At 34.3% G+C, this 23,670-nt stretch overlaps 1 protein-coding gene across 4 annotated transcripts; it reads left to right on the forward strand.

Moving 5' to 3' along the window:
* Window positions 1-280: 280 nt before the first annotated feature.
* Window positions 281-20,372, forward strand: LOC125652180 (uncharacterized). Of its 4 annotated transcripts, none has more exons than XM_048881183.2 (2): window positions 281-459; window positions 19,043-20,372. In XM_048881183.2, the coding sequence occupies exons 1-2, from the start codon at window positions 454-456 to the stop codon at window positions 19,412-19,414; spliced, it is 378 nt and encodes a 125-aa protein (XP_048737140.1). In that variant the 5' UTR covers window positions 281-453; the 3' UTR covers window positions 19,415-20,372. The 4 variants fall into 4 exon arrangements, with proteins under 4 accessions (XP_048737140.1, XP_048737142.2, XP_048737139.2 ...); XM_048881185.2 differs by lacking the exon at window positions 19,043-20,372 and adding an exon at window positions 18,206-18,875 and having other exon boundaries at window positions 337-459; XM_048881182.2 differs by lacking the exon at window positions 19,043-20,372 and adding an exon at window positions 18,206-18,875 and having other exon boundaries at window positions 412-516.
* Window positions 20,373-23,670: the final 3,298 nt, after the last annotated feature.

Raw genomic sequence — 23,670 nt, forward strand, 5'->3', positions numbered from 1 at the left:
TATACTTTCTTTTTTGTATCCAGTTTGGATTCTTTGCAACAAGCTACAATTACATTTGATGAAGTGAACAAGGTCTCACAATTTTACAAATGTATACATTATGACTTCTCTGTGTGACAAATCCAAAACTTATCCTCCTTGAAATCAATATGGAGATAGAAGGAGCATAATTTTCACCCCTCACCCAGGAGACCGTTATATGAAGAGATCAGATGAAAGATATAACGAGTTATGAAACGTTTAATGATTTACATCCATTAGAAATCCCCGGTGTTGATTCAGATTGTCAAATCCATAAAAATCGAATTTGGGCCCTCCGCAATCCCACCTCTTTCTACAAGTGACAGTTTGGCATGGCTGCTGAGTCTGACGGATGACATATAAAGGGACGGAATCTGAATATGACATCATTGACTCGTCGTGAAAACGAACGGCAGACCAACAGGATACAGAATGGCGGTAAGTTATTCCATTACTTCACTGTGGATTTCCTATGTGAACTTTATGAGTTTAAAGGTAATCAAGTGTTCAAAGAACAATTAGAATTTTTTTTAAAAAAGTATTTGATTTCATAATTTCTTAAGCGGATTTCCCTTTTTTATTTAAAAAAAATATATCGTGTATATAAGAAATGTTTTACTTGTTTTCCATGGTATATAAAAAAAGGATTTTATATGTACAAAAACACAATGAAGCAGGTGGATACCGGCCAGATGTAGACATATTTCTTTATTTGACATTCCGCTATTAAATCTAAATTATGCCATTCACAGTGCTATCCACATGCTGCTTATAATTATCTCTCAATTTATCAACTTATTGTATATTATTAATACTTGAACTTCGTGAACAGTTCATCAGATCCAATTATGAAAGTTGTGACCCCGACGTACGGTGAATGAATAAGAATAAGTTTACTGAAACCTTGGAGAGTTCCATTAATAGAATTCAAACTCCCCTGGCAATATACACGTCCATTTCCATACATGGTTTTAATAACAAATCCGCATGTTGATTAAAAACTGTCTGCAGATAACCACGGAACACATTAGAGGAGGAAAACAGCATCAGGACTGTATTCGTAGAGAGAGGGGGATAACAATAAAACTCGTGGACATTTCCACAGATTGTTTAGGGCGGGGTTATACGGAATCAGTTTAATACAAGCTTACTAACCAGACATTGAACACCAAGCTGAAATTTTCAAAGTATATTTACGTAATCTTGTAACGTGTAGTCAAATTTTGAATTGTTTATAATAATAATAATAAATGTAAAAAAAAGAGCAACGCAAATTTTAAAATTGCATTTTACATTTTTTCGCATCAACTACAACTATAATGACTACCACTACTAATTGAAATTCACGATTTTCTTTCTTACTCAACTTATTTTGAAGTTTTTTGAACTATTTTCCATGTATTATACGCCTGTGTTAAATGTTCAACACATCGCAGTTTGCATTCAGGTTGTAGGAGTTCAATTCTTACCAAGAAAGAAAAGAATTCAGATTCAAATACTCAGTAGCAATTCGGAATGTTTCCGAACTTAATAGAACAACTCGCCTAAAGGAGGCCCGCCACCAACAATGTTTGTAGCAATCTGTTAGGTGAATGATTATTGCCGTGTTCATGTATGTATATTTCAGTATTTCTGTATTATGAAAGACAAAAAGAGAGGGGGTGGGTGAAAAAAGCATACATCTATGTAAAGGTGGTACATAGAGAAGTTTCAAAAGAAACATTGAAATTTCTTTAATTCATGTTGTTTGAATTAAAACTTTTCTAGCCACGCATCCATATTGTCGAAATTCTGATAAAATATACTTTGGTCAGTCAATCCCAATTGTTCCTTTCACAAAAACTTCGCATTTTACCAAACGAGTTTGAGATAGCAGATGGCGCACTAAATAGAAGCAACTTTTGCAGTGCGTTTTCCTCATGTCAAATGTTTTCTGTTGAGTGCTGAGTGTATACTATATGATTTAGGAAAATGCTTAATCAATATTCAGTGATTAATTGTAAAGTGACGTTTCTACATCTTTGTATTTGTTATTTTATTCGTTATATCATTTTCATTAATTTTGTAACGCATTCAGAATTCTGTCCCCGTCGAATTAACTCAATAAACGTAAAATACATGAAAATCAAGATGTAAAGAAAATTACAATCCCAGAGACGCCCCTGATTCTTCAGTAACAAGTATCTCTTTCATATAACACTCACTGTGAGTGAAAGATTCTCGGGAGGGACGTTAAACAATATACAATCAATCAACATATAGCACATTCATCAGAATTAACTGGTAAAATGGTTGTACTTGTATGGACAGACACAATAAAAGGGCGCTTTAAATCAACAATCTGTATCTTTCAGTCGTATAGCAATGGTAAAAGTTACAGTTATTGAAATAATCGAAAAGGATATCTGCTTCATACTTTGATTGCATTTTTTTGTTCGTAATCACAAAATTTAGAAAAGATTATTTTTGCAGCCTTATGGGTGTTTCATGAAGTCATTGATGAGCAAATAACTAGTAGTTCCACGTTGTTGTTGCATTATTTTTTCCAAACACATCTTGCTTCACATACTTTCAGTGCGGCCATACGATCAGCTGCTGATTATGGTGTCTGTAAAATTGCCATTTTATAATTTGTTGCATTTTTATTTGGAGGCAAAAAGACGACAAAACAAAAAGACGCAAAACGATAATTAGCGACTTTTTGCCCCGACATAACGAGAAGACGACAAAACGAAAATTCTACAAAATACAGGCGAATAGACGACAAAGAAAACCCGCGAATCAGCGACCAATTTTGTCGCCTTTTCGCGTAGCGTTTTGTCGTCTTTTCGATGCGAAAAGACGAGAAACGATAATTAGCGGCTTTTGGTCCCATATATCGAAAAGACGACAACCCGCCACGCGAAAATTCAGCTATATACTATTATTCCACATGTACATATTCGTTTATTAAACATGAGAGAGAGAGAGAGAGAGAGAGAGAGAGAGATTTACTTCGATATACACTGTTATTTCACAGAAGAAAAGTAAATGATCACTGGTATAAGTATATATGCTTACAAGCATTCATGAATTTCAACTATTCTAAAATGTTGTATTGACAATAATAGGGGAAACTTACAAGAGTATAGGGACAGCCGAAGTCACTTCACACTTGCATTAAAACTCTTGGCAAACAAGAAAAATGTCCTTCTGCCCAAATTTCATAAAAGACTAGTTCACTAAACGCATTCTCCAATTCAGCACTTTAAACATCAACTGCCTTTCACTACTGCTTTAAAAAAAAATAAGGGTGGGGGGTGCAGCAAATCAATCGAACTTTGCATGTACCAATAACGAAAAGACGACCAAATGTAAAATGGCACAAATCAGTCACCTTTCCAAGAAATACATAGGTATTGACAATGACTTTAGTTTACATTGCCATCTGTCAGATAACGTTATCCTTCGGTTCGTGAAAGGATGCTAACTTATACGAGTTCGCACCATAGACACATAATAATGCAGGGGGGAAATTATTTCTAAAAGCAACATGATTTGTGATTACATAAAAACTATTATTTACCAATCATATTGCATCATCTTATTATTTCTTATATTAACGTTATACTTTTATTCCCGTGGGGAGGTCCTCAGCACCCCTTGCTTGTCGTAAACAGTGGCGGATTTAAGGGGAGCATAGCCGGCGCGCGCCACCTATGATTTTCAAATTTAAGGTAAATTGTGGTCTGTTGCTTAGAAAATCATAAACGATAAAAGAAGCAATAATTTCTTCCACCCTCGGAGAAATAAATGACAAAATCTTTTGATTTATTGAATTACTTTTATTGGGAGAACTTACATTAAAAAAAAAAAAAAAACTCTTAAAATTTCCTAATTTTAATAATTTCATCTTATTAGATATGATAGAGAATAGTAAAAATGACTACATAGGAAACATATTTCAAGCCCTATAAAATCTGTAAAATCCAGACCCCCTGCCTTATAACATTGCGCCCCATAACCGCAATTAGTGGATCCGCCCCTGGTAAGGGGAAACTAAATCGGGCGATCCATTGGATGTATACCGAGGCCCCGTGTCACAGCAGGTATGCGCGCGATAAAGATCCCTCTCTGCTCAAAGGCCATAGGCGACGAGCATAGGCAAAAATTTTGCAGCCCTTCACTAGCAATGTTGACGTTTCCATATGAGTGAAAATTTCTCGAACGGGACGTTAAGCAATATACAACAAACCATCCAACCGGAATTTGGAATCTCCAGCCGTTAATTATGAATAGATCATACTATATTTATCAAGATTCACACCCGAGTTGTTTACAACTGCAACGCATACATGAGGAAATGACTATCATTACATATTTATAAAGATATTGAAGGCAAATACATTGGATATATACATATAAAATTGTAAGGTGTAGCGGTCATCCATCCAAGGGCTGATCGCGCCGTTACTAAACTTGCGTGATCAAGAGAGAGAGAGAGAGAGACTCTACAACATCATTAGAAAAGCAAGTTCATTAGCGAAGCAGTACAAGTTCCCTCTATACCACCCGCAGGAGCTAAGCCCGTTTGGGCCCGAACTCTGTAATACCATAAATAAATATTTATATTTATGGTATCACAGAGTTCGGGCCCAAACGGGCTTAGCCCCTGTGATACCACCGTGGCCAAACGTCATTTGGATACAACCATTCCTTCGTAGGATACAAGCTGAGTACAACCAGCCCCTACGGCAAATTACTATGGAGAGTGTAGATGTCGGTGAGGAGGGGTTAGTAAAGTGGCCCATATTTTTTTTTATACAGAGAATTATCAAGATATGCTTTCATAAAATGAAAGACATTTATTAGATTAAAAGGGGGATTTGGACCCGAGTTAGGCACCTATTTTCCAACGAGAAACATCTTCTTTTTTTTTTTTTTACTCTGATACATAAATTGACGGCTTTGGACAAGTGATTTTGTCGTGGTCAACGTCAACGTGCGCTGAGTATTTTTCCTGATCAAACTAAAATAGGTCATTTGTTAAAACTGATAGTTATTTTGAGATAGATTTGATCGGGGTTACTACATAATGATTACCATATTTCTCCATGATGACTTCTCATAATGGGGGCCATATATATACACACCTTATTATACCTTCTCCTTTAAGGTCAAATAAGTAAATTATCTGAGTAAAAACAAAACTTATAAGAAGTAAACCTATTACGTTGCAAGTTTTAAAATCTAGTGCAAGAATCAGGAAAACGTCCAACTTTTGTTCGAGTTCTGTGTGACGTTTGGTTATTTCAACAGTGCACACATTCTGGATCTATCTTTCGATCTCTCTCATCTATTTATTTGTCTTTTTGGGGGGTGGTGGTGGTGTTGTTTTGGTGGTGGTTTTTTTCTTTGTAAAGTGTACTGTATATATTGAAGAGATCTTATCGCGATGCGTTTTAATGATTCATTGAGGATGAAAAACACATTTGTTATCAATGCTCTGTTTGTGAGAAATGTGCATATAATGATCTATTCATTGGTAACTGATACATTCTACTGAAACACAATATGACTATAATGATCCCATAAATCTTCAAATCTGTGCAAAAATCACAGAAATGAAAAATTTAAAATATCTGGCAAATATGTTCTACAACGTTCATGTATATGTAAATTTGCTGTTAAAATCTTTCTGACTATGTACAGTGTACAATGCCAATTTAGTAAGTACATGTATTAATTGCATATTTCATAAGTCCATATCATAGCCACAGTATTTGTCGTATTGATCTTATCAGAGACATATATAACTTGTTACACATGTCTCTGATCTTATATTTCATTAAAGTACACTCTTGTAAGAATAAGGTATAGAGGTCAGTATACCGGTACATTTTCGGGGGTGGGTGGGTGGGGGTGTTGTGTTATATATGGGGAGCTGAATTTAAGGCATAACAATTATAAAAGACATAACAATTATGAAAAACCTAATAGAGGAAAATCAACAACAACAACACCCCAAAAGAAAACCACCCACCGTTTGCATAATAGGTGACACCACCCTTCCAAACGTCATATTTTATAAATGCAAAGCCGTTTCTCAAGTATGATAGCCCATTGAGCTTATTTTCACAGCTGAAAAAAAAAATTTCGCGTTATAACGTGGAACTTTCGCATTATAATGCGTCGCGAATGAACGCGTACCGTTTGCGTTATAACGCGAAACTTTTAAGTTACCGGTATAAAGCATAGATTTTGCTTACAAACACGAATTTATGAATTAAATGTGTCCAATATTAAAAAAAGTAGCATGAAATATTTTATTCATTACAATGAAGAAAAATAACAATAGATTTGTAATTTTGTATATGCATATCTCTTGATATAATTTGACTGTTTTAAGATCATCTTATTGACCTTTGATTCTGTTGTACATATTTTGTGTTATTAGTTGTCACATAGGAGAGGTCTTTCTAGACAATATGATATGTTAAAACCAAACCAAAATCTTATCAAATAACAAAATTTGTAAGAATTCTGTTTTTTTCCAAAAAATGACAACCAAAGGACATAACCTTTGAAAAGTGTGGATTCATCTTTTATTGGAAGAACTTAGGTCACCAAGTGCTTTCCAGAGATATTCTGAGAGGTTTTTCCATCTTCGGTAGCCAACTGTCCGAGTAAGCGAATCGGATAAGTTTTTTTTTTACTTTAAGGTTACTTATAAATGCATAAACGTCAGTCTTCATTCATTGTACTAATCACGGGTTCCTATTTTACATAACTATATCTATATAGAATATTTCGCGTTATAACGTGAAAGTTATCCGTTTATTCGCGAAAGTTTCGCGTTAATTCGTGAAAGTTACGCATTTTAATTGCGAAAGTTTCGCGTTATAACGCGAAAAAAAATTTGCGGCAACGAAAATGAGGTCAATGGGGAAATGTTTGTTTATAAATATTTAAAAAAAAAAAAAATAAAGTAGAAAGTTTAATTTCGAAATTGATTCTTATTATGAAGTCTCGAGTAATTTTTGCTATCTCAAAAGGCTTTCATATTATAACATGATCAACATCATTATAGGAATTTTAAGCGGCGATAATTCAATTTGAACGAAAATTGCATCCATGTTTTCAATTTTTAATGATTGAAAGCGAGTAACAATTCAAAATTATATTTATTGTACGGGCATAATGGGAAATTAAAACAATGAAATGCGAAACATTAATCATTTATTACATTTCAAGGAATGAAACAGGAAACTGGGAATTTTGTAGTTCGATTATATATCATATTGCCGAAAACACCCTGTGGGAAATTATATGAACGAATATGCATGTATATTTAATAACTTTTATGAACTTCTCCGTTCGGTGGATTAATGAAGATTTTGATATTTCATCATGCATGTATTTCCCTCCAAATATGTATATAAACACAAAGAAAAAATGTTAATTCTTTTTCATCTTATATGATAATACATGTATGTAGTAGTGTTTGGACACGCGCGCGCGCGCACGCACACGCATGCATACCTGCTGTACGGTTTAATAGAATGTGAAGTAAGTACACTCTAAAAATGGTGTTTAGATCCTAAACACAAAGTTAAACACATTTCTTGTGTACAGTTTTGAACGCGTTCTAAATCTAAACATGTTTAACACTTTCTGTGTTTAGGTTTTAAACATGTTTAACACTTCTTACGTTTAGGTTTTGAACATGTTCAACCCAATGTGTTTAGGTTTTGAACATGTTTAAATCTATTTGTGTTTAGGTTTGGAGCACGTCTAACTAATTGTGTTTAGGTTTTGAACATGTTAATTCTTTTTATGTTTAGGTGTAGAACATGTTTAACCCTTATTATGTTTAGGTTTTGAACATGTTTACCCTTATTGTGTTTAGGTTTTGAACACGTTTACCTCTTTTGTGTTTAGGTTTTGAACATGTTTAGTTCTCCTTGTATTTAGGTTTTGACTTTGTCTCAATTACAAAATGATTTGCTAACCTTCTATTTAAAACTCAATCCACAGCATTAAAGAGTCTTAAATAGTAGCTTTCTCTTCTATTATAGGAGAATAACATTGCAAAATCTAGCAAGAATATCCCTTGCATTACAAACTGTGTCTATGGGATCCATGATGTTTCAAATCGAACAATGCGGGTAAAGTGATTTCCTACACACAAAGAACACCGGAAAACACTTATAAACAGATATATTCACAAATACACAGAACAACTTACAAGGGGTTAACAAATACAATAACTACACTGCTGCACTTTCTAAAACACGTCCGATTGCCTAGAGTTCGCGGGTAAGAGAGAGAGAAAATCACGTGCAGGCTCAGAGGACTCCGAGCCCGACCAGAAATACTAAAAATCCACCCCCCAAAATCACTACACGGGTTTGGGCGGTTCTTCTCAAATTACATTGCAAGTCTATTTCTAAATTCTAATTGCCGAAACAACACGGTTGACATTTCCGCGATACATGTTAAAGACAAAACCATTAAAAATCACTTATGCACATATAAGAAGTAAACTATACATGGTTAAATATCATCCGGCAAGTACAACTTCAACAATTTTTTTGTCTTTGATATGCTAGTTTTCGCATAACAGGCACTGTCACATGTTGAATTAAAAAAAGGGGGGGGGGGAATCAATTGCAACTGATGTTCTCTTTCACAAGATTTAAATGAATTTTGTTCCAATGCAAAGTAAGAGTGATGCATTGGTTTAAATTAACACTAAAGGCACGTCTAATACCAGAGACAATGAATTACACTATTTTTTTAAATTCAATATGTATGTGTCTAGACCTGTTCAAGTTGAAATGGAATTCCAGATCAAAATTTTCTGGATACTCCTAAACTCTGCTCATTTCCAACAGGAAAGGGTTGAAGCCCATAGACGGCTCTTCTAATGGTTCCATCAATTTTGGATATCGACCTCGACAGTGTATACTTGCAATACGGCGTATGATGTACACTATGGTCACTATCGGGACCTGGTACACTATAGCAGTTTGAAGTATGGCAATTCTGACAAGCAATTTTTTCTGCAATTCGAATTTCATTTACAGAAGACAGGAATATTCTACATGAAGACTGTAAAACTAATGTCAACAATGTTACTAAGCTTATCATGTTCAAAACCTAAACGCATAGACGTTTAGGATTGTGTTTAGACGTTTAGGAATGTGTTTAGCAAGTGTTTAGCATGTTATTTTGTGTTTAGATACTGTATTTTTGTATAGCTAAACATGTTCTCAGTCTGAACATGTTTAGGGTAGAACATGTTTATTACACTTCGCGTTTAGGATATAAGCACAATCCTAAACACGTTTAGACCTAAACACGTTTAAAAAGTGTTCCAAACCTAAACATTGTTTTTAGAGTGTACACAACGGAATCTCTAACATGATGCCGAAATTCAAGACGAAACTAAATTGAAAGTTGCTCTTTCTCGAGTTAAATTGTAAATGTTTCGTTTACTGTTAATTGATGTATTGTTTCCAATTTGAACATCAATTCCTGAAAGTGCATCTTTTTTTTCAATCCCTAAAATTCTATCTGTATCGTACATTTGTACTATCGTTTCAATCACAAAGAATGAAATTACCCTGTTTGCTGTTTTTGTTAAGCAATATTGCATTTCATTAAATTATTTATAGGGTCGCTTTTAATACAACCTTCCTTTTGTTTTATATATCAAATTAGGATACTGAAACCGAGTTCATGTTCAATTCACAAGGCAGGGATCTCAGGGGATTATAGATATATAGGGTCATATGAAAATAGGAGATATTGTTAGGCCCTACCATTGTTCTTTACATAGCGCAAAAAGAATAACCATATATTTTCAAACTTTATGCTCAAACCTTTAAGCATAGGCAGCAAAATGGGGACAGATATTGTTAAATACTACAATTATTTTAAAACAAATATGAACTAATGTATTATTATATGCACGAAACATTGCCTTCTTACATGTAGCAGAAATACTTGAATTTTGGGTGACACTGTCAACACCCCCTTTAAATGGTGAATAATTATTTTAATGATCTTCAATTACAGCACCATAGGCTTATCTGCCGTCTTAGCTGCAATAATGTAGCCCTCTCCGATTTTTCTTTTCTTTCTTTTTTTTGGAGATCCCGAAAACGTCAGAATAAAAAAATCGGATAGGGCTACATTATTGCAGCTACTGCCGTCTTTGTAACTAGTAAGCATATTTGATAGGGTCTGGACAAAGAAACTGCATGTCTTAATCAAGATACACGTCACTCTAACAGCAGTTGCTATATGTTTAATGGCGCCTAGGGAAGAAACGTTGTGGTAATGTAGGTCACGTTGGATAATTCTCAAACACACACACAAAAAATGAAATGAGAAAAAAGGAGAGATGAAGGATGCCTTCCAATGTTGTCTATAAATCCTGATAATCAACACATATATTTACTAGTGAGGGGTCAACTCGAAAGTTACATTACCAGTAATGATAATGGAAAAATCTTGTGTTAATTTACCTTTTATACTTTACCAATGTACGATACAGAAAAACAAGCTGCGTTTGTGAAATATTTTTCCCATGAACGTGATCAAATTCATTTGTGATCAGCCAGAATAAAGACAAACAGACAAACAAATATGGATAATTTTTTTTTTAAAAATCAATATGTCCGGAAGTTCTATCTCGGGGGCGTGATAGCTCATCTGTATTCTTGGAAACAAAGGTGTAGCTCAGGAAACCTGTAATCGCTGACATTAAATTTGCTTTACAATGACAGTAGCTTTATTATATGATTAAATATAACGTTATGTTCACCTGCACGTTCCTTCGAGGCAAATACAACATTTGGTTTTTCCAACGTCGGACCAAAAATTATTTGATCCGTTTTTATCTTCCAATGAAAACTTGCGTCTCTAAACACTTTCGACTAGGTCTAACAGTCTAGCTGCAAACAAAGATGACCGATCGGGTATCGTTGGGAGTTTTTTTTAGTGGTTGTTTTTTTTTTTTTTTTTTTTTTTTTTTTTTTTTTTTTTTGGTGTTTCAAATAATGACATTTTCTCGGTCAGTACGATGCTTAAGCAACCATCGGAGTACAATATTGTAAATATTGTAATTGAAAAGCATCGCATTGACATCAAAATTGTCAATAATGTTTACAACATTATATGATTGGTTGATACCGAGAATTCTGATTGGATGATCCATCAAACTAGAAAAACTAGAACGTTATATCCACCTCACGTACCTTCGAGGTGAATATTTAATTTGTCCAAAATTGGATCAAAATTTACTTTGCTTGATTGAGCGTGCAAAGTTTTGGGCCAGACTTCTTATTGATTTCAATGAAACGGATTTTACTTTTGTTCTCAGTGACCAATCACATTGAAAGAATGGCATGGTCATCCAAACTCACTCTTTTTGAAACCGTACGGCCAGTCAGTGAGTGAAATTCGGTGAAATTCGCATACTCGATCAACCAAATGGAAATTCACAAATTGATACTATTTGTTTTTATTTAATGTTCGTTAGATGAAACCTGGTGCTTCAAATAACTTTCGAATAGGTCTTATACTCTATCTGAAGATAAAGATGCCCGACAAGATATCAGTTCGTAAGCTCTGATAGCTACACTAGTGTTGATTCGGTTCGTAAGCTCTGATAGCTACACTAGCGTTGATTCGGTTCGTAAGCTCTGATAGCTACACTAGTTTTGATTCGGTTCGTAAGCTCTGATAGCTACACTAGTTTTGATTCGGTTCGTAAGCTCTGATAGCTACACTAGTGTTGATTCGGTTCGTAAGCTCTGATAGCTACACTAGTGTTGATTCGGTTCGTAAGCTCTGATAGCTACACTAGTGTTGATTCGGTTCGTAAGATCTGATAGCTACACTAGTGTTGATTCGGTTCGTAAGCTCTGATAGCTACACTAGTGTTGATTCGGTTCGTAAGCTCTGATAGCTACACTAGTGTTGATTCGGTTCGTAAGCTCTGATAGCTACACTAGTGTTGATTCGGTTCGTAAGCTCTGATAGCTACACTAGTTTCGATTTTTCAAATTATTCAATCACATGATGAATCAGTTATTGATCTCAATCAATACGACGCTTTAGCTATACTGTTAACTGCAGCACGGCATTCACCCCACCCTCTGTGTTGACCAGTATACTTCTCGTGTAGGTAAAGCATCGCATTGACTGCGACACCACCACTAAATAGAGAGAAATCTGCTGACCACGAAAATATATTCCTTTGAAAATGCATAATTACACAGTACTAAAGTGCACTTGAAGGCTTCACTTGTTATACAAAAACTTAGCGGGATAAATCGTTCAATTGTAATAATTCAAGTACAGCAATGGTTCTTTAGAAATACTCCGTAATTATCATTTGGAATACGTATTGAGATTATGGGATAATTTTACTTTTATTACCAGACACTGACAACAAATGAAACAATTAGCGATTATCGACTGTTTACTTTGGTGCTGACAGATGTCATTAGCAATCAATTTCATTTCTAGTTAACGTCGTTGAACGGAAATCGACAATTTGTCATTCAAATTTATTTGTTACATCAAACTTTGCTTATATTTTGGGATTTCTTTCGTAATTTGTCTCCGAGTCTCTTACAAATAATACGACACTGCCTCAGGTTGTACACACTCATTCTCAATCTTCATTATGTTATGTTGTAGGCGATGCCTTTGATATTAAAAATGTTCAATGTCCTTGTGTGGTCAATTTTTTGTGATATGACAAAGTGTTGATAATATATTCGATTTTATTAGTCTCCTACCTGTTTGTAATTCATTTTTACTTTCCTGAGAAAATATATTCGTTCTACGAAATCATTGCAATGGTAAAACGAATCCAAAGAAACTTAGAAATTCACAATATGTACCTAACTTTGGGTAAATATTTGGGAAAATACCTACGCGATTTATCATGTGCGTCATATCCATGTGGGTAAACCAATATTGAAATAGGAAAACTGATTAGAAATTTCATGTGTTTTGAGATTTGCATTTCACGGTGTCTTTCTCTGTTGTAACACTACGAAATAAGTATTGCGTCATCACACTCCTTTAACTCATGGGCGTAATAAAAAAACAAAAAAAACACCAGATGCACGTGGTGAAACAGCCTAGTCCAGAATTCTTTTCGTTTCCGTAAACAAATATTTTTTCATGAATATATGATTTGCTTACGTAATAAATTTACCAATTTGAGAATTAGGGTGCAGGGCAGGGCTTGCATACGCACAATTTTTAAAGAATGGTTGTTTGTTTTACGTCCCGTCGAGAATTTTTCACTCATATTGAGACGTCGCCAGTTCAAGTTTAAGTTCAAGTTCTTTATTATCTTTGAGCCAAACGGCTCATCAGTGAAGTACCACAATTTTAAAATATGCTTAGCGCTTACGGCCGTAGCAGCGAGGGTTCTTTGACGTGCCAACGCCTGTCGCGACACGGGACCTTCGTTTTTAAAGTCATATCCGAAAGACTCCTAAATGCCGAACGTTTGGTAAAGGAGCAATCACTATCTATGTTTGACGCGGCCATGGCATATGATCGAGGCTCGAACTCACGACCTTCCGGTTATGAAATGAACACTCTACCACCGAGTTACCGCTACCTATTTTAACCATGATAAAACCTGACTATTTCCAATCATAAGCATAGGGATATATGAATCAGTAATAATGTAAATGTAATAACTGGGGTTTTTTGTTTGTTTGTTTATGTGTTGGTTTTTTTTTATGGGTTTTTTTTAATAATTTTTTTTTAAACATACATACAGTGTATATATATATATATATATATATATATATATATATATATATATGCAAAGAAACATGTACAAAATGTTTATAAGAAGCTATCAAAGGTATATGTATATATTCTTTTCTGAAAGAGAGAGAGAGAGAGAAAGAGAGAGAGAGAGGTGCATTCAGTCATTATCTAATATATTAAAGGTACATATATATTGAAATTTATACATATATATATATATATATATATATATATATATATATATATTTAAACAAAAAAAAAACAACCAAACACTCAATGAAATAATTGATTCCAGCGGTTCCAGCAGGTGTCAAACAAATCTTTTTCACCATTTTTATATGCAATATGTCTTTGAGTTTCATAAAATGTATTCATTAGCGATATCGCAACATTTACATCCAGTGTCTTCCCTTTACATCTCATAGTATAGATATAATATTTCAGCCAAAGAACAAGATTATTTTGTATGGTTTTCTTTTCATCCAAAAATAAAATTATTTTTTGTTATTGAAAACAAACTTCAAATTCTCTTAAGAAATGCTGAACACTATCAATTCCCAAAACAAATGTTCAATTGTTTCTTCTTCTATCTGACAGAATGTACAATTCTTACCATCTCTAATTTTGATTTTGAATAAGTATGCGTTTGAAGAATTCTGTATTGAAACCATTGCAGTTTACAATGTGTTGGGTTTTTTGTTATTATTGTTTTGTTCGATTTTTGTTTCTTTCTTTGTTTTTCCTTTTTGTTTGTGCAAATCACCTCATCATCAAATTTATTCACATTATAAACAACAACGAAACGAAATAGTTATTCTTTATCAAGACTTTCTGTCTTGTGTGAGAACAAACTTTTGCGAATTTACAGTGAAATAATTAATTATTTACTTTCTTTAGAGTCAGTTTTCTTCGTTTGACAGATGTCTCTTTCCTAGAGAAATATATTGTGGATTGGATAAATTTACGTGATTACATGGGGTTGTAAAATATAATCCACAAAAACTGAACCATAAACCAAGTTCAAGTTTATTTATTACACTCAAATCACACACAAATGTGATATATCAGGTATAGTACAAATTTTACCGATACAGGCATAAGAGAAAGATCAAGCAGAGTTCTTGCAAATATAAAGCAAGAAAAAAAAAGAAGAAACAAAGTATATGGTCTTTTCTTCAAAATTAAAAGTCACATAATTATATTGGTAGGACCAGGAGAACAGACTTCCCCACGCATTTTCGAAAAGTATTTCATTGCAAGTTAACACATGATTTTATTGCGTTTAGAAATGCTATATATATAAAATATTGCACGTAGCTGAGGGTAACATTGAAAATTTTCACCCGAGAAAACCATTGTCAACCGAGGCGTAGTCGACGTTGACAACGGTGTCTCAAGGGGTAAAATTTGCAATTTATTTGTTTTATTATACTGGATGTTATATAAACAACAACGTCTCGGTTGACATACATTATAGTTTTCTCGGGGTGAAAATTTTCAATGTTCCCCTCAACTACATGCAATATTTATATTTATTATATAGCTAATAAATAGTCTAATATAAAATCTGCGTAAAATCTAGAGAATGTTAGCGTTCAATATCCTGAGAATTTATTGAACGCTAACTTTGCATAGCGTAAATTGTATGCGCCCGAAACATTCCGAGTATGAGCGTTCAATATCGACGTTACCGTAACGACGTAAACAAGCCGAAATGGCAGACGACGGTCCTCCGAATCTGACAGAGCCGGTATTTGATATTTACTTACGCAAAATGTTTTACTATACATAAATTATGATGTCCCCATTTACAAAATCAGTTTGCTTCATGCATTAACACGGGCACTGGAAGTTAATGAAAATATATAGTATGTGCATGTATAAAAAAGTAAGGGTAGGACACTCTTTTTGAGGCAAATTCGGCTTTGGGTTATTGTGGACATTTCTCAAACGGCCTGACGCGATGAATCGTTCATATATCCCTTACTTTCAATATCTGTAGGGTTTCGTTTCGTTCCAATGCCGTTCATACGAAGAAAAAGATGTTTTTACACCTTCAAGTGTCTAAGAATTTCGCTAGACTGTCTTTCTTCTGGTTTAATCGCACCGAATCGAAATGCAAGTTCTAATTGGTCAATGTAATAAACATTTATAAGTTTATAATGTCATTCTTATTGGTTCTGAAATAATGATAAGAATATTTAAACTATAAAAACAAACATGGCTCATGTACTTAACCACTAGTCTCTAATACCATCATGAAGTAATAATCCTGAGAATTATTTTTTTCTACATATGTATTTATGGATTAGATAACATGTGTCAATTCAGACTTTAATTTTATTAATGACCAATCAGAACTTACCTTTCAATTCAGTGCAATTAAACCGGAAGTTAGACAGTCTAGCGAAATTCTTAGACACTTGAAGGTGTAAAAACATCTATTTCTTCGTATGAACGGCATTGGAACGAAACGAAACCCTACAGATATTGAAAGTAAGGCATGTGTGAAAGATTCATCGCGTCAGGCCGTTTGAGAAATGTCCACAATAACCCAAACCCGAATTTGCCTCAAAAAGAGTGTCCTACCCTTCCTTTTTTATACATGCACATACTATATATTTACATTAACTTCCAGTGCCCGTGTGCATTAATGACGGGTTAAATATTGAACAATTAAGAAATGCATGCTGATATTGCACACTGCCAATATTGATGAATTCTCGTCTAGTTTGGAGTAGTTTGAGTGAAAGGGGATATAACTTAACAACTAAATACTTTAGCTATATAATAAAAGGGTTATTGAACTTATATTGTCGCAAGCTCGTGCATTTTCACAGCCAACTCGTGCCAATATTCACCAATATAAGTTCAATAACCCTATAATATTGCTTCATTTCTCGGAGTATCACTCCACCTACCGGGTACCCACTGCACAGGGAGACGGTGATCACCTGTTCGAAATGCTTAAATATATTTCTAGATAGAACGCTCAAGTAATTTTCACATTTTGATTTTGTTTTTGATTTTCTGTATATTGTACTTTGAAAGAATCGAACGTGTCAGAAGTCCACTTGAACACATTAGGCTTTGGTTGACAGCAGTCTTTACAAATTCAACATTAAGGGGGTTTCCTTATTCCAAATGTATCATAAACTACAAGAATTAAGGCTACTTTGAATACAAGAAAACCAATTATCACTCGTATTTCCATGGGTACGTGTACATCGCGAATATTTTATAATGCTTTCAGTGTTCCTTAACTTTAAGAAACAATGGCTGTATTGTTAACAGTGGCTGTGACGGAGTATTCTCCGAGACCAAGAAATTTCAACTATGATCCCGAAACCAGGCAAGTTTACAGAGTGTATATCTCAGATCATTGCAATCACATTGTACAAGCCACAATTTTAAGCCTGCCATGGCAACACCGCCCCCTCGCCTACATGGTCGTGCATAATGGACTGATATCGCCTAGAGAATGACGTAGACAGCTTTTGATTGGTTGGTTGTTTCGTTTTATGTCCCGTCTCATAATGAGACGTCACGAGCTGCAGGTGAGGTACCAAAGAGACCCATGTTTAGCATGTCGTAACAGTGAGGGTTCTTTAACGTACCACCGCCTGCCGCGACACGGGATCTCGTTTTTAAGACACGTGATTCTCGTTTCTAAATGCCGAGCGAAGGAGTAATGCCCCGAGCGGAGCTCTAGTCTAACTCACAACCTCCCGGTTACGAAATGAATGTTCTACCACTAAGCTACCGCCCCCAGGTAACAACTTTTAAAGGTGTATCTTTTGAAGATATATTTAATATTCAAAATTAAACACAGTTAACATTTCTTTTGATAAGTCTGACGAATATGTTATCGTGGAATAAATTGAGGTGGTATATTTTAAAATGTTTACAAACTCGCAAATTTTCACTGTTTTTAAGATTTTAAAAGGAAAGCTATTCTTTTACGAATGACACTGTGAATTGGCATCAAAATAAGTATTAATTTGTATTGCTACCCGGTAGTTCGTATTATATTTAAAAAATGCATGAGTCGATTTAAGAATATCATTATCATCTTTCATGTTCGATTTGTAGTATTTTACGAATTTTCTAGTATGTTGATATCATTTGAGACAAAACATGTACAAAGGTATTATAATCATAGATAAATCCTGTAGGCAAAAATACAGGGTGACAGAAAAATCGAAAGAAGCGGGTAAGGATATGTGTTGAAATACGGCTCTTTGGACTTCATTACCAGTATTGAACACATCTAAATGTACACCGCCATCAAACCTCCAGTTAAACAATGTCGCACTCTTCATAGTATATGTAAATGAAGGTATTTCTATGCGGAATATCTAAATATGTTTTCAATATTTATCTCTTGCAGACTATTTTTAGAACATGTGTCGTACTTCTACTCATTGGTGCATTGTCAGCTACACTGGTACCTCGCTGTTTCCAGAGATGCGATGAATGCAAGGACCGACTAGATGATTACGATATACAGTTGTGTCAGAGCAGTTGTTTAAGAGGCAAAATGGACTACCAGTGTAGTGAATTTTCAACATCTCCATTGAAAAGAAGCTTCGACAAACGCTCTTTGGAGTGCAAGAAATACTGTTATTATTGTAAAGTCACATACCCGCAGTATAATGGAAAGAAATGTGTAGACGAATGTAAATTTTCTGATGGGTTAAAAGTAGATTTTAACTGTATAAATTATTGGTGAACCAGACTTTTTCAGCCATTGGACGCTTGGGATCCTTTGCCTAATCAGTCAGATGAGAATGAAGGAGAGTTTTAGCTTTAAAATCAAGTGTTGACAAAATTTAGAATGGATATACTTTCTTTTTTAATTATTGTGATAAATTAATTATCCGCAGTAGGAATATTAGTACTAGTATACGTTTTCATAGTTACAGTTGTAGGAAGCTTGTGTAAACATTTTGTACTTTAGTAATAGTATAGATTTATATGATACAAATTTAATAACTCTCTCCTATCAGATAATGAAATACAATGTCTGAATTCTTGAAAAATAAATCATTCTAAATCATCTTTGAATCATGTGTTCACTGAAACTGGTACAATCAAATGGACGATGTCTAAGATTGCGAGTCATTTACCAACAAATGAGTGCACGGACAAGTATCTTTGCCCTCCAACTTTGTTCCATAGAGATGACGAAAGAACTACAATCATGTACGCTTCTTATTTCTTGTAGGCCTACTTGAGAGCGTCCTGTCTGATTCTAGCCCTCTGTTGCTTTATACTGTCCACTGATTCTCGAGTACCACAGTGTTTAGAAAGATGTGACGAGTGCCGCGAGTTTGCTGATGGAGAATATGATATCGGGGCTTGCCAAAATAGCTGTGTGAGAGGACGACTGGACCCTCACTGTAGTCTATTTCTGACAGGTGAAATCAAGAAAGCTTCCACTTTGAAAATTCAGGAATGTGTACAATACTGTAAATATTGCCAAGTAACGTACCCACAATATGCTGGTGAAAAATGTGTATATGTTTGTGAAGTCAGCAGCGGAATGACAGTGGATCGTGACTGTATGGATTACTGGCCTTGGGAAGAGACAATATGAGTCATTTTATAATCTGTGCTGTGAAATTTGCTAACACGATTTCCCTTGGTGATTTGGATTATAAAATGAAGAATGTCGATCGTTTTTTATCACTGGACTGCGGAGTTCATCTGTTGGTGGGTTTTTTTTCTTTCTAGATTGTTTTAACGCGAGTGCTAAATGATGTTCAGTGTCAATTAACTTAGATGTTTGAAACAAGTGCGGAAATTATCAAAATTAATTCAGATGAATATTTCGCATAAACCATTCTCTAATTATAGAGCTACAAGTTGTGAAGAAATCATACTCATTCTTATAGCTTGAATTTCTGATAATACTACATTTAGTTTTATGGAGGAGACAGGGAAAATTTATTTTATCAATTAAGCAAGCAATAAAAAATCACGATAATTTTCTTCAGATTCTTTTTATATCTATAACTCATTAATCTGATAAAAACAGCTGGAAATGAAAGTAATTTGAAATGAAGTTTAAATGTCGCAAGATTTTTTTTTTTTAAAATCTTAAACATAACGGAACGAACAATGTATCGAACTGAGGAATTGTTATTTCTAACATGTTACTTTTTGAAATAAGTCTCTCTCTCTCTCTCTCTCTCTCTCTCTCTCTCTCTCTCTCTCTCTCTCTCTCATGTATGTGTTCGTCAACAACTTGAAACGTAGAGAAATACTTTATGACTGAAAGATATCGGATCAACTCTAGCGGACCCTTAAAAGAAAAGGGTGTTACTATAGGATTAAACATTCTTTTTGAAGAATGCTTGATTCTTATAATTACAATTCATTCACTTATTTAACAATTGCAAAAATTTGAATAGTTTCCCCTCACTATGTTATTTGTTTTCAGGCGTGTGTGAATACATCGCGTTTTCGGGTTTATTGATGTATAAACTCTTGTTCAGCTTTATTTTTGTCCAATCAAAACAATTGTAATAAATAACATTGGAATTATAACATAATCATGAAATAACTCCATTTTCCATAATTATGTAACAAGAGGCTTATGAACCATAACGTTCACCTGGGTTACCTTGTTCACACTGATGGTGTACTAGTCAATCTTTAAATCCTCCATTATGGGGCCATCCTGGCTCCAATGTCATGGAATGAAGAGAACTGAATCTACACTACACGAGAAAACATACTAACTACAGTAACTGTGTCCCTGTGGTTATTCAAATGAACACTTCCACACTAACTACAGTAACTGTATCCCTGTGGTTATTCAAATGAACACTTCTATACTAACTTCAGTAACTATATCCCTGTGGTTATTCAAATGAACACTTCCATACTAACTACAGTAACTGTATCCCTGTGGTTATTCAAATGAACACTTCCATACTAACTACAGTAACTGTGTCCCTGTGGTTATTCAAATGAACACTTCCATACTAACTATAATAACTGTATCCCTGTGGTTATTCAAATGAACACTTCCATACTAACTACAGTAACTGTATCCCTGTGGTTATTCAAATGAACACTTCCATACTAACTACAGTAACTGTATCCCTGTGGTTATTCAAATGAACACTTCCATACTAACTATAATAACTGTATCCCTGTGGTTATTCAAAATGAACACTTCCATACTAACTACAGTAACTGTGTCCCTGTGGTTATTCAAATGAACACTTCCATACTAACTATAATAACTGTGTCCCTGTGGTTATTCAAATGAACACTTCCATACTAAATACAGTAACTGTATCCCAGGGATTATTCAAGTGGTTATTTTAAATGTCCTATGCATTCCCATATAAATATCAAAGCTCTATTATAACCGTTATCATGACCAGAAGGATATGCGTTGAACCTACACGAATATTCCCCACATAAAAATGTTTGCATATTGAATTGATAAATTTTATCCTTGTTCTAGAGGAAAATTATCTAAAAGTGTCTTATAATGTGGGAACAATGCACAATGTTCCCATACCACCCGTGACGTGTTTTCTACTCAGACTATGTTTCAATATACCTTTGAGCGTACATAGTGTATGAAAAGGGTGCTATATAAATGTGGTATTATTATATATACACGGATTTGATGTAGATGCAATAAACAGATACTAATGATCTGCTGCCATTCATGGAGGCCCGGGAGACATAGAGCACATGGAAATTTTGCACAAGGAAGAGGTCTGTATATAAAGCAGAGAAACAACAGGAACATGCATGTATAATATAGGTTAATATTAGACCATGTTGGTACGTTGTAATAAAATGATGATATATCGGTAAAGTAATAAGTTTCTGATCTGAAGTTATCACTCAAGAAAACAATATTCAAAATGTAAATTACATGACAGCTAGTATATATATATATATATATATATATATATATATATACTATGAATAATTTACACAAACATAATACTGCACACAGATGTTGGAAATTAGGCAGTGTATTATATGCAATATTGATGACAATGAAGCTAAATAAATTTGGACAATGGCAAAACATTTTTTAATTTTCAATGATCATCCACCAAGGAAATTTTATCAACTGATAGTAGATTGTAAAAATTACAACATTCTTCATTTACAACTGTCAGTAACTTTTGTCTGCCTTTATTGTATTTTCACAAAATCATCAAATCCATATTCCATCACCAACATCATTTCAATAACAGTGCTGACAAATTGTTAAATGTGGTGAGACTTTCTTATATCTACTTATTTCAATAATTAGTTGATTGCATGAAATTTTTACCTCAAAGTCTCTATGTGGTCAAGATAGTCCTTGTTGGTTTGGTTGTGTATTAAAGCTATATTATCGTTAAAATGATATTTCTGAAATTTAAAAAAAAAACATACATGTATATAAAAATGACACCATATAAAACTTTCAAAAAGCATTTGCATACTTTTCTTAGATCTGTAATTTAAAGTCCTGGAACATTTTAAAACCCGGGATATACGTTATATCTTAATAAAACGTACATTCTTCAAATGGAAGGTTCTTCGTCATTAATCAATAATGGTGACTATAGAAAACGTTTAAAACTCTATTAACTGCTTAACTGGGGTTTTTTTTTATAAGATATCTTACAACTTTATAAAGTATCATAGGAATTTACAGTTTATAAGATATCTCATAAAATATATATCTTATAAAGTTTATGAGATATCTTATAAAACATGTAAGATATCTGATATGTTTTATAAGATATCTTATTCATAAGATATCTTCTGTTTTTATAAGATATCTCATATTTTCCCGTGGGAATCCAGGTTAGATTAGGTCCTCAGTACCCATTGCTTATCGTAAGAGGCGATTAAATGGGGAGGTCCTTCGGATGAGACTGCAAAAACCGACGCCCCGTGTCACAACAGGTGTGGCACGATAAAGATCCCTCCCTGCTCAAAGGCCGTTAAGTGCTGATCATACGCCTAGATTTTGCAGCCCTTCACCCAATCTCTCACCAGAGGGCGTATTACGCTGCGCTACAACACCTCTGTCAACGTCTGAATGTCAAGATTCTTGGCAAAACTTATTTCTACCTATTGCATTATAAAGTATGATTTTACAAGTTTTAGTGTTAAGCTTAAAATCTTACAGTAAGTTCACAAAAACAACGAATTCCATGATTATTCTAGTATTATTGGATGAATGAATATTTATATAAAACCTTTTAATTCGCTCAGGTGTCTCATATTTACCAGCTTCTGCATTTATAAAATTCAGAGAAGTGTTTGATTTGCTTAGATATGATCATTACAGTTTGATATGCTAAGTTAGTTTTAGTACGTTTCGATATGATTTTTAGACGTTGACAGAGGTATTAGTGGAGCGTAGCGGGAACGATAACTGTGGGTAGATTGCCCTTCACCGGCAATGGTGACGTCTCCATATGAGTGAAAATTCTCGAGAGGGATGTTAAACCATATACAATCAATCAATGCAATCATACACTTTACGAGGGCTGTTCGATATGTAATGTGTATTGTACGATATCTCAAAAGCATTCGACTCAAATAGTGAAATGAACATTACATCCCTTCAAAGTATTCTCCGCGGTCTCCATTTCTGAAATGCGTCATGGTACGCTGATTTAAGTTGTCCTCTGAGGCACTGACTGATGGCTGAACCAAGGGCTTGTCGGGAATTGTAACGAAAACCAGATAAGAACTTTTTAAGTCTAGGAAAAAGGAAAAAGTCGCATGGGGCTAGATCTGGAGAGTATGGTGGCTGTGGCAAGACGGTAGCCTTCTCCGACTTCAAAAATTGCTTCACAAGCTCAGATGTAT

Source organism: Ostrea edulis, chromosome 5 (assembly GCF_947568905.1).
Source record: "Ostrea edulis chromosome 5, xbOstEdul1.1, whole genome shotgun sequence".
Taxonomy (NCBI): domain Eukaryota; kingdom Metazoa; phylum Mollusca; class Bivalvia; order Ostreida; family Ostreidae; genus Ostrea; species Ostrea edulis.